Source organism: Oryzias melastigma, linkage group LG4 (assembly GCF_002922805.2).
Source record: "Oryzias melastigma strain HK-1 linkage group LG4, ASM292280v2, whole genome shotgun sequence".
NCBI lineage: Eukaryota > Metazoa > Chordata > Actinopteri > Beloniformes > Adrianichthyidae > Oryzias > Oryzias melastigma.
In genome coordinates this window covers 9,441,494-9,454,727 of record NC_050515.1, presented here as the reverse complement: position 1 = coordinate 9,454,727, position 13,234 = coordinate 9,441,494, and the positions used below count along the sequence as shown (strand labels likewise).

The following is a 13,234-nucleotide window of genomic DNA, read 5'->3' as shown; positions in this document are numbered from 1 at the left end:
TCTGCATACGTTGCGTCACATTCCTGCATATTCAACAACGTCATTAAGAAATTCCAGTCATGCTCTACTGCTTTTTGCTGCTATAAAATTAGTTCAGGAAATGCAGGGGATGAGCTGCAGTTGAGGAATTAAGAGTTAAATATATAAACAGTGATAACAAAAATCCACATTTTTATGAAATTACTAAAATTGTTAAAAAGATCAGGCAAATTGGCATGTCAAAGTATTTGAACGATTCATGACTGGAAAAAAGGANNNATTTTGAAAAAAAAAAAAACATTTTGCTCCTCCCCTCGTGACTTCCAAGCTAAGCTAAAGGGTAACCAAACAGGGAAATTGGAGGCTGACTCCACCTACAGCCGACATTTGAAAATCCAGTCAGAGAGGTGAGGCTGAGGAACAAGACTGTTACCATTACTGGAGCTGCAGATCATGACGTGAGACTTATGACCAATCACACAATTCAGTTGTAGTACCTTGTTTAAACCTGTAGGCAGCACACAGGCGGTTTTTGAAAATATTTTCAAGAATTAAACAATATTAATTGAATTTATCAAACATTTGGCAATGACCAACAGACAGTACTTTTAAAGCCCCATTTATAGAGGTCAACAGCCAAAACAAAAATGATTTAGGGTTTGGTTACCCTTTAAATGGGCTCACCTTGCTACAGGTGGATGCTAATTGTGGGGAGGAGCGAATCAAGATCTAATTAACAAACCACGTAATCAATTTAACTGTTAAACATAAATAGTCTCATTTTGTATCATTTTTTTACCAAAATAACAAATCTCATTTATTCTCAAACTAAGTCTATTAGGTGGACCAAAGGCCAAGTCTTCAGTTTATTTTTATTTCTCAAATTCCAAATTTTTCAGTAATTATTGAGCATGCTTTTTTATGATCTTCCAATGTTTTTATTTTCTATTTTGTTACATATATCACGGTTGAAAATAAAAGAAAACGACTCTAAATTATCATGAGTTGTCACATTTTGATCTATTTTTTTAAGACAAATACATTTTATCAGGTATATTATATCAGATAAAATGACCTGACAAAAGTGATGGTGTGACTTTTTTATAGTGAAAGTGTTCTAGAGTTAAGAACATTTCATTAAAACTAAGTTCTGATAATATCAAGTGGAAAAAAAAAACACCAATTAAACCTATGGTGTAGCTGTTCAAAACACCTCATTATCACGCAACAAACTTGCTTATCTCTTTCTACTAGCTCATCTTGATCAATGTGATTACAAATCATCATTTTTTTGCCATTGACGTGAGCTGGAATGACAACTTGCCATTTTGTAGTTAAAACCAACGGCGGAATTTCCTATTAATACGCCAGAGAAACAGCAACGGATCAATGGGGTTGTTTTGTGTTTGAATGTACAGTAGAAGCAGTGGTGGGAGGCAATGAGGGATACGTTAGAAAGAGATGAGATACAGTAAGAGAATGTGAGAAAAAGATAAGAGGAAGCCATGATAGAGAGACAGAGATAAAGACAGAAAGAAGGAGGGAGTGAAGTTGGGGGTGGCAGCCTTCTCTGTCTATTCTTTGCTGCTCTCCCTTTGAGGCCTTCTTGGTGTCACATTAAGATCATCCATTTCAGTATCTGAGACAAGCCTTTGATGTTCTTTGTGCATACACAAACAGGGGAACGGAGTGCTCCTTTGACAATTGCCAACTCTACAGAAATATCTCTCTGATATTCGGAGTCTCTGCCCTGGTAGGGACAATGTTATCATCAGAGAGCGCCGAGCAAACGAGTGAATAATTTAATCTACCTGTTCATATTTCATCACTGAATGCATCAAAGTGGGTTTTTCTACCCATCCTGGCTCTAAAACACAAAGATAAATACATTAGCAGACTCTTTCTGCCATCAGTTTTGATTAACAGAAACCCAAAAACAACCGAAAGAACAAACTCGGCTTCATGCAGCATTACACAGGAGAAAACTCCTAATGGTGAGAAGCCAACTAAGACTTCAACCATAAAAGCTCAACCGCTCTGGTGGGAGAAACAGTGAGGTAGAACTCTGTGTTTTCTTGGTAAAAAATAATAACTGTATTATCCTCGTTTTTTATTTGACTTACAGATCATTTTGAGATTATTTTCAGTAAATAAAGCGACTAGTACTGTGGGAGTTGGACAACAGTGCCCGACTATTACTGGAGCTACACAGTCTGAACAGAGTTTGTGATAAACATCAGTGCTGATAAACATTTTAAATTAAGTAGTTTTGCAGACTTTTACAACAGACTGCAGGAATCACTGCTGATCAGTAATAGACTGAGCTTAATGGGATGCTTCCCGGATGGATGGTCAGTCCACGGCTGCTTTTCTACCTTAGAGTCATTATTGTGGACAGAGGTGTGATCTCAATCATCTCCTGCAGTTTTATTAGTTTCATTTCATACTATAGCCTAAAACAGGTGACCTCTTAACATAAAAAGCACATATAGTTTTTCCAGACTTTTAAGGGTTGACAATATGCATTTACATGTATTATTTGGAAGCTTTCTGTAATTCTTTAAAGTTTCTCTAAACCAAATCCTTTTAATTAACAAATCAGTAATTTTAACTGTCTTGGTTTCAATGAGGAGAAAAAATATTTGAGTTAAAAGTGCTAAAATGTGATTAATGAACAAATGTGGTTATACAAATGTGAGCATGCAAACAAATGACAGATTTATTCTGGCAACATCTTATGTTGCTTAATTCTTTTTTTAAAGAAAAAAAAAATATATATATATATATATTAAATCCATATAATAAATCGCAATTAATTTAGTCCAATTTAATTAAAAAAAAAACACTTTTCTTCATCATCTGGACAAAAACAAGCTGTAAGAGGTGAACTTCCTCTTTGAACTGATGTTTTATTGAACTTATTGTGACGACCAGAGTATGTATCACTTTCCTTTGTCGCTGCAGTCGAGGTTCAGTGATGCGGTGTCGTGTTACCGTGACAACGTGCCGGACCATGGATTAAAATGTCCTCTTTTTGTGAAAAAGTGATCTAAACCAAAATAAAATAACAAGATTAAAGTACTAAAATGGATTTAATATTTATTTATTTTGTCAGTGACCATGGTAAGAGTGGTCTAATACCAGAAAACTTGTTTTAACTGGACCGCCAAGGATTGTTTCTTCCTGAGGTGTTTTTTATTGGAGTTAATAAATATGAATTTGTTCATTCATTTTGATTATTTGGATGCATTAATGTATTAACATTCATAGCCATATATATATATATAATATTTTTTAGACACTTTGGATCAATCAGTGACATATCTAATAAAGAAAGAAAAAAATAAAAGCTTTTGTCCATGTCCTCCTTTATGTGAACACACTGACCAACATTTTAAATTTAAAATCAGACACATTTCCCACACAAACTATAACCACAGCACATGACAGCTTCACATAGTAGCTGAAGTAAGAAACCAGTCCCAGTGCTTAAATGTGGGCTTCCATTTACAGCATTGGGTTTCCTGTGATTTCCTTAATTTCTTATTCTCCAAATGACTTCTCTAATTGAGGCCACTGCAGAAAAACACTCAAGGACACAAACCTCTCACTGACACCTAGAGCACTCTCTTAGCCGCCAGTCATTTAAACACTCCACTTAGCCACAAGAAGACGGAATGACAACTTACGAATAAGAGGCACACTGGCATTGGCCTTTCCTAGCATGTTGGTGGCGACACATGTGTAGTTCCCGTAACGATCTTCTGTCACGTTGGTCACGGTGAGGACTGATCTGGAGGTGAGGCTCTTGATGTCAATCCCCTGTCCCTTGGTAATCCTGATAACAGAAAAAAAAAGTAACAAATGAAGATTTGGATTTTTCAGTGAAATTGAAAAAGAGCAAAGAAATTGCATGAATCAAGATTGACTAAAAAAAAAAAAAATAAATAATATGTGTAAGTGGGTCTGTAAACTTTGGAATGTGAGATTGTGATAAATTAGATGTGTTTTTCTCTAAATCTTTGAGTTTTTACCCGTTATGTTTTGTTGATTCTGACTGAATATTTATTATTTTTATACATCTACTAAATAGGCATAAATATACTACTAAATAGACAAAATGTTTAAACTTAATATATTAAATAGTAAGAATTGTGGTTTGATCTATGAATCATTGATCTTGATCTGTGAATTCCATCCAATCACCATCTAATGCCTCGTTTCCACGGAGTGGTCCCGACTGGACTGGACTTTTGAGTGTTTCCATAACAAAACGGACACATTAAGAAGGACTGACTGGTACCATTTCTGGACCCTGTTGGTCATTGGTCCATAGAAAATTGAATGGATCTGTTAGGGTGGAACTCCTGTCATCACACAATGTAATCCACTGATTGGCGGAAATGTTTTAAAAGCGTTTTTCCCGACTCAAGATCCAAACCGAAGGTTTTGTCTTGTTTTTGACAGTATTCTTCTTTGCTCCCGCAATCTTCTTGCAAAGAATAATAAATTCTTTACACACAATATTATTAGTGGGGGTTGGGGACCGGAAACATGCCGAATCCACAAATACGGAGACACCTCCTCCCCGTTGTTTTCTCACCCGACCCCCGCGGCCGAAGAACGCCCAATACCGATTCATACTCATCAAAAAGACTTTTGATTGTGCTTTGTAAAACATTTATTGAAGAAAATTAGAGTATTGCTAAACATACATTTTTTTTCTTTTTAATTCAGAACAACAGACTGGCAGCGTTGAGGTCAGCTTCATCGATAATAAACACCTGCTCTGAATTCTAATGATCCTCAGTGGTTATCTTTTTCATTTTACGTCCATTTCTGAGTTATCTGACGCAGCTTCTTTTTTGCTGTAGTTGTACTGTTTTGACGCACAGCTACGTCATCGGTCTAAACCCCGCATGCGCTTTGATGGTCCAACGCTCAATGGAAATGCTCACTGGAATTACCCAGACCATTCTAAACTGGCCAAGAGAGGACTGGTCTGGTCCGTACCGCTCAGTGGAAACGAGGTATAAGATACTGTCCACACCTCTAATCTTGTAATGTTTTGTTCATATGTATCTGCGGTTATGTGTCCTGTTCGTTTAGATGTTAGTGTTCTCTTTTCCCTAAAAGGCCAAGCCCCGGTTGTGAATCAGAACATGTTCTTGATCTGTCTTGCTTGGTTAAATAAACGCTACATAAAATAATCTTTGGCTCTTTTGTGTCGGCTTTAGGGAGATGCTGTGAAGGACTAAGAGAAGAGAAAAACGACTCCAGGGTGAAGCAGCGGGGCGTCACTCGACATGCTGTTCGTCCTTTAGTTTGAAGTGTGAGGATTAGAAAAAGTCTACAACTGTCTGCCGCCGACATCTTGTCGGAAAAATTAACAATGTGATGTGAGATACATGTTGATGTTGTGACTTTTAAAAGCCTAAAAGCGCAACATTTTTTGTTTGTCTAGAAATACGCTCTGCATCCTGACAGTTGGGTGGCTGTGTGGTTGTTTATTTTCATCTCAGTGGCTGCTGGGAAGTCACAGTTTTGGCATTATAAACAACAAAACCCTCCATTAAGAAGGCAAGTTTCTGTGTTGGTCTTGTCGTGCCCCGCTCATAATCTCTCGCTGAGTTCAAGATGTTGTACAAGATGTGTGACCTCATGTCCAACAAATATCCACAAATCTGTTGTTCCATGTCCTGCTGGGACTCCTAGCTTAAAAATAACTGATCGTGTCTCCATATGTTTGTCCCCATCACTGGTTCAACATCAGACCAGTCAATGGCAGAAATCTTTTCGTGGTATGCTTTTTATAACACATCATATCAAGACTTACTTGTCCAAAGTGTCAAAGTGTATCTGATAGGAGATGGATTGGTGTTATATTAGTACCCAGCCTCCTGAAGGTTTCTCCAGGAAAAGGTAGAGAAGAAATCATTGTTCAAGTTGTAAGAAAGAGAAACATGTTTTGTGCTCAAGTCCTTTCTCAGGTGTTCTGTTCATGATAAGTAGATTGAAAAATCATAATTCAGCCATGTAAGAAGGCATAGAAGGATCCAGTCCTTGAATTAAGTGAAGACTAGAATCATGCCAACTTGCCTCCTTAGCAATTTGAATAAATTGAATTGAATCACCCTGTAATTACAATTAGCACAGTGTGAGCAGATGATTGAAATTGTGCTCACCAGGAGTAGGTAAATGATGGGTACTAGCTCTAATTTGGCTTTTAAATTCAGGAACTGACACTTGAAAACTAGACTGATTGATGTATGTGTGGCAGATGACTTAAGCCAGTTTCTGGCAAACATTTCATTTGAATGCAAGGTGAGTATCATGCACAAACGAGTCCTGCTGGAACACTTTCCCAAGTCTCCCCAGAGACTGGAGGAAAGGAGACAACCAAATGAACTGTTGCTTGAAAAAAGGGGGAAAAAAAGACAATTCGTACTTTTGTATAAACTGAAGATGTTACTATTGTCAGATTTTAGACTAAATTATTTTCATTCTTAATCAAACAGCTTTCCTATACTAATAAGGTGGAGCAAGAAAAAGTTTTCTTTATTTTTGAGACTGTATGAGCGTTTTTAGGGGTGGCCGTGGTACAGAGGTAGAATGGTCGACCTCTGATCGGAAGATTGCAGGTTTGGTTGCCACCCTGCCAGCCCATGTGTCTCAATGTCCTTCGGCAAGACAGTGGACCTCACATTGCTGCTGGTGGTTTTAGGTTTGTGCCACTGTTCAGCAGTGGAGAAGTGTGTTAATGTGTGTGTGTGTGTGTGTGTGTGTGAATGCGACTGTAATTCGAAAGCGATACGAGCATTCTACTATCTATTTATGACTCCCCCGTGTTTTGATGTTAAAAAGGTTAATGATTTACTTAAAAATTACTTCTAAACACATTTTTTTGCAAAAAATGTTCAAACCAAATGCATTGTGGTCTATATTTGCCAATTTAGTGAGCATCGATGCTCACTGGTTTTTTGAAAAGACTTCTGGTAAATTTCGAGGAAATTTTTAAGGCACTTGATTTCGAATAGTAGATTCAGATAGCACTGGAAAATGGAGAACGCACTATATAGTTAACTACGTATATAGTGAGCTATAAAGGAATTCATACATAGCCTAAGTCTTTAACTTCCGTGCTCTCTTATGGGGTCCAGATGACCCTATCTTTACATTGATGTGTGATCCCTCCCATGACGAATGTGGATGAAAGTGGACAGGATTTCATGTCTGCCACGGACACCAGCGCAAATCAAAAATCATTGGAGAAAAAGTTCATCTCATGTGAGGTTTAGATCAGGAGTCACCAAACTACGGCCCGCAGGCCGGATCCGGCCCTCCCTTCACATTTCAAACTGTTTTGGTTAATTAAGGCCTTTTTCAGTTTTTTAGACTATTTTGAAGTTTAGCTAATATTTCAGCGACATGCTAGCTGTTTTGGCTAAATTAGACATTTTTTCCAGTTTTTAGGCTTATTTGGCATTTAGCTGTTATTTCTGCTACATTCTTGCTGTTTTGACTAATTTAGGCTTTTTTCAGTTTTTTTGGGCTATTTAGAAGTTTAGCTAATATTTCAGCTATATGCTAGCTGTTTTGGCTAATTTATAATTTTTTAAATTTTTTTTTGGCTAATATGGCACTTCGCTAATATTTCGCCAGCTTTCAGCTTCAGTGTTTTCAGCTATTGGCTTCAGTGCTTTTTAGCAATCAATTAAAGCATCTTCCGCTATTAATCTATTGCAGGTGCCACCCAACCGCTATTGCAGGTAATGCTACATATTTAGTTTTTAAAATGTTTTAGCATTATTTTTCTGTGATGCATGCCAGTAGATTTTTGACAACCGAAGGAAATACACCTATGAGCCATGCTAAAGCTAACACGATTAAAAATATATGAATGAACGTCTGAATACTAATAGTCAGAGATCAGAGGGGCGGTGCTAAGGGACAAGAGTCATTGTGACTGTTACAAATTTAAAGATGGGCGGGCCTTTTATACTAAAGCTGCAAACCATGATGAAACATGAAACTTCTTAAATTACGTGGGACTTCCATCAGTTGATGAATCTCAAAATTCAACTTTACTATCTTGTTTAAACCTCTAGGAGGCAGCACACAGACAGTCTTTAGACTATAATTTCAGCAATTAAACGCTTTAATTTTAAATTGTCAAACATTTGGAAAGGGCCAACAGTCAGCAGTTTTAAAGCCCCATTTGTGCAGGTAAACAGCCAAAAAAAAAGTTGATTTTCTGTTTAGTTACCCTTTAAACATTATGCAATATTATTTTAATATATGTATTTCCTTTAGAATAAATACATTTTAGTTAAATAAAATTCTAATAAATAAATGATGTAATAAAAAGTACATAATAACAGGTAACACCCACCTTTTTTCTCCCTTGTACCATTCAAACGTTGGAGACGGTACGGCAGCAGCCTCGCACCGCATCAGAGCTGTGCGCCCCAAACCGATGCCGTGGCTTTTCATTTCATGGATTGATGGGGCAACTGAAGAAAAACAAAAACACAGTATACATTAAAGACACATATCTTTGAAGAGGAATGTATTTCTTTATTGGTTTTTTTGGAAGAAAAAAAAATCTACATCTTTACATATGGTTGTGATAAAAGGGTTGAACTTGACATTTCAGTCCCTCCGCACATTACAAAGACTGAACTCTGAGGTTGAGTTGGGAAGGGAGAAAAGGAATCCATGCTTGGTGCTAGGAGAAAGAAATGAATAGCATAGTACTGTGATAAATAGCTTAATGGAAGTTCAAAGTCTGACTGGTAGGAGCAGGTTCTGTGATGCAAAATGAGGGCTCTTTTATGTGCTGAAATGTGGTGCAAATCTCTTTGGCAGAGTTATGAAGGAAGCTTTGTGCTTGGACAGCCTCCAAAGTAACGGGGTCTCTCGGTGCATTTACCTTTCTTTAGTCATGTACTTAAAGTCATTTTGTAATTTGCTCCATTTAACATATGGCTGGTGGAAAATATCTTAAAAATCACATACATTTTTTTTTTATCAATAATACTGATGTTATTGAAAGACCAAGTACACCCCATCTGACAGATTTTATACTTGAGGTCACAAGTTTCCAAAAGTTGAATTAATCTATCAGACTTTCCTCTTGTTGGAACCAGTTTTACTTTAAGACAGAGAAACCTCTAGATTTAAATGTCGAATTCTGCTGTGACTCTACATGCGCTACAAAGCGGTCTTTCCTCCTTATTTCTCCCTGCTGCTTTGCAAATACAACGGTCTCTCATGTATCGTGGAGGTTACATTCTTAGTCAGGGTGTGTATTGGAAAGAGTCTGACGATACGATACATATCGCGATGCACGTTTCCAATACGATATGCATTACGATATATCCCAAAACAGTGAAAGAACAATTTTTCATAACTCTATTTAAAAGATATGACTTAGAATTAACTGTATCTGAATATCAATACACCTTTCATGTTAATAAAATGGTAAAAAAAATATATGTTATGTAATGATCACATAGATAAACACTGCAACTGTTTAAACCCAAGCAAATTCATGCTATTTTTCTTTTGGTAAATTCAGAAATATGTGTTCTTAAAGGGAACAGTCAGTATTGACTGATTTAAGCAAAACATATTTTTCACTTAAAAAAGATATAATGAATATGTCTTAACTCATAAAGTTCTAAAAGTATGACTGAGGAAATAAAGTGCTGTAAAGTGCTGAGTTCAGGGGTTTGAGTGGAAAACAAAAATAGGACGCTGAACTACATTTGCTCATAAATAATTAATTAAATATCTTCTTGTCAGCATTATAAATCAATACACGTATCACCAAATGAAATATCGCGAATATATCGCCAAATCGATTTTTCCCAACATCCTTAGTTCTTAGATTGTGGTCACATACCCTAAAAAGCCGCCACACGGTCACCTAAATGCAAGTTATACAGCAAATTTGGCAGATGGCAAATAGAGAGGCAGCAGTCACATTTTTAGGTTTGAGGTTTAAAGAAAAACTTGGTGACACTTTACAATAATATTCTTTAACAAGCTTTATTAACACGTTAACAAAAATTATTAATGTGCTTAAAGGGTGTTAGTAAGACAGTTATTAGCACAATAGGCCGAACAAGGTTTATTAACATACTTAGTAAGATTCATTAACGCCTAAAGTGAGACCATTGTCTACAAAAGACTTATTACCAAACAAATGCATTAACTATCTTTGTTGATATTATATTGAGCGTTTTGCAGCAACTCATCTAAAGTGTTACCAAAAACTTAAAATTTTAAGGTAATCAGACAATTTTTCTCTTAAAGTTGAAATCAGTCAGTGGCGGCCCGGCGCATTTTGAGGTGGCGTGGCGTCCAGTGACAGGGTTGGATGACGCCATTACAAAATCAGGTGACAGCTGGGCAGACACAGGGCGGTTCTCTGGCCAGCAGCTGTTCTGATTGGACGATGTGTAAATGTCTCCCGATGGCAGCCGTCCATATCTAGTGTCACTGGGCGCCTGCTGCCCGGTAGCCTGGGGGGGCATGTAAAGAAAACAGGCCATTCTGTACACCTGATTGCTGCCGTCTACATTCATGACCACGCTAATGGTTTCCCCAAAAAATGGGCGCTACCATGAAATCTTGAAAATTCTACTAATGCCTCCGCATCAGGCGGTGGTAGTTGTATTTGTGATCGTAGCTCAAGAATAACCCACGAAATGTAAAATCTGCTAAGTACTCAACATATTTTTTCCCTAAAATCCAACATTTTTTAAAACTGAAAAAAAATCTCTCACTTTTCTTAGACAGACATTAATATTTTTACACATTTTTCTCTTGTTTGAACTTTCCATTCTAACCTTTGTAGAAAAGAAAATCCAGTATTATAAAATGAAACCAAAGATCTGGTAATTTGGTAAACTGAACAGATTCTATGCAGGACACACAGCACAGAAGAGATTGATTAGCAATGCTCTGCAGCCAATCAGGATGTAGAACAGAATGTGAACAAAATATATACTCCAAATAATCTATGAAATGACCACGAAAGGTGATTAGAACCAGGGACCACTAATCAGAATCTGTATTTGCTTCAATGGTTAATTTTTCTTATGGGGCAAATTTTGTCTTAAAATAGATTATTTTACACCAATTTCATGTAGTTTCAATTATTTTTACTCCCCAAATTTTAATGATGACTATAGTTATAAATTAGCATGGCATTACACAAATATTAAAACTGATTTGTCCAGACTGCTTTTGTTGTTTTGTGTTGTCTACTTGAACAGATGTGATGAATCTGGCAATGCTTTCTCAATGTGTGTGTTTTTTTTGTTTTTTTTTAATGATAAAAGCTATTTTTGCCAGATGCTGGCAATAAGAGCAGACACAGCGAGAGTCCAACTGTTCTTCCCATTACTCTGGTGCAAAAGAGCCCTCCACTGTAAGAAGCTCTGATTCCCTACAGAACTGCGCTCATATTATGAATGATTTTCTGCTTCTTCATAATAATAACTGAGGCACGAAAACAGAAAAACCAATCATTTTGACACACACGGCTCAATCTGTCAGTGTGTTGTGTAAATTTGGCTTGTCAAATCCCGACAAACACCAAACGTGTTCAGGACACACGGCCACCTCACACACAACGCATGCATAATGGCTTTGCATCATTCACACCGTTTCTGATGAAAATGATATGATGCAAGGGAAAGTTCAGAATCTTAAATGCAGGTCACTCCCGCCTCCAGCAGTAAATTGCCCGACCACATTTGAAAGTAAAACTGGTCACTATTTATAATCTTGAATACAAGTACTTTAGAGAATGCAACCAAGAAAAAAGCTTTGGCACTTTGAAAATGTGTCTCTGTGAAATCAAATCTAACTTTTTTCATATATAATACACACAAAATAAATTAACAAAACATTTTAATAAAATAAATGAAACACTTGTAAGCCTGTTTTTTGGGAAAACAAAACAAAAAAAAGATACATTTCCCTCTCAACATATGAAAGTTTTTTGTTCACTTATTTACATTTTTTCAATATACCACAAAAATAAATAAATAAGACATCTGTCTATTCTTGCAGAAAATGACAGCTAGTCCCTGTGAAGCTTTTGTGGACCTGAGCCTTTGTTCTGATCATCTGCATGCACGACTGCATGATTCAACACGGAGGCAATGCACTGGTTGCTGGTTCTCCTCCTCCGGTCCTCCTTCTGCCTTTGTAAATGCAAACATTTCTGTAAATTGTTTGCGGCACACATGCCTCTTTTTATTAGACTCTTGTTTTTTATAAACAATTTTTCCTCTAAACTGGTTATATTATTTTTTTTTACTATTTACTTAGACAATAACACATATTCCTCTTTACAGGAAAGGGATATTGAAATTCGATTTTTAAGGTTTTCACTCCAATTTTTTTCTTTTGTAAAATTCATACTCAATTATACAGAAGGTACTTTCCTTTTCTATAGTTCTTGGTGTGTGGAAATACGATCATGCTGCCTTTCAGGCCAGGGTAAGCACTTTTAGGTGAAGAGCTTTGTTTTAATTAAGTGAATGCAGAGTCAGCCTGGTATGCGATAGCTTTCCTGCCAAACTGAAAATCAGCACAGATGGATGGGGTGGTGCATAACAGATCCGCACAGAATGAAAGAGACATGTAGTCTCTGTACATGTGATGCATGATTATGTAACACCGACACAGTGAGGTGACTGTGCTTTGAGATGATAGATGCCCTTTGGCAAACCTTCCTTTGCATTCTGATAAACACATTCATATGTGGAGTCAGTGTGGGTTTTGTATCCTTGCATGTTTGTTACAATTACAGTTTCTCTTCCTTGACTCGGCTAAAACAATGATGAGGAGCTCTGAATGAAGTGAATAAAGCCATGGATTATGCTTGATCTTTCCCAGATTATTTGTTTGAGTATGGGAAGGTAAATACCAGTGATGTGCAGTCAGGGGAGATATCTAGCTATAAAAAGTACATAAATTAACCCTTTAACACCTGAGGCATCACCAATGACACCTAAACGCAAAATCTTTAACATACTGTAACTTTTTCAATTGTTAACATGATCAACATAATTCTAGTAGAAGGAGAAAAGCTACTTATTTTTTAGCCATGTCTATTCTATGATTACCGTATTTTCCGGACTATAAGTCGCACCGGAGTATAAGTCGCAGTAGCCAAAAAGTTCATAATGAAGAAGAAAAAAACATATATAAGTCGCTCCGGAGTATAAGTCGC

The 13,234-nt window shown here is 36.8% G+C and overlaps 1 protein-coding gene across 2 annotated transcripts in view; it reads right to left on the bottom strand.

Moving 5' to 3' along the window:
• The window catches only part of negr1 (neuronal growth regulator 1), a 181,020-nt gene that overhangs the window by 45,587 nt on the left and 122,199 nt on the right, over nucleotides 1–13,234 (bottom strand). Inside the window, exons 5-7 of one of the 2 annotated variants that reach the window (XM_024278316.2) lie at nucleotides 8,372–8,492; nucleotides 3,669–3,817; nucleotides 2,881–3,028 (exon numbers count right to left, since the gene is read on the bottom strand). In XM_024278316.2, coding sequence (XP_024134084.1) covers nucleotides 2,970–3,028; nucleotides 3,669–3,817; nucleotides 8,372–8,492 — 329 coding nt within the window. In that variant the 3' untranslated portion in view covers nucleotides 2,881–2,969. Of the gene's footprint in view, nucleotides 1–2,880; nucleotides 3,029–3,668; nucleotides 3,818–8,371; nucleotides 8,493–13,234 lie in introns of those variants that run through there. The other variant, XM_024278315.2, reaches the window with a different exon arrangement.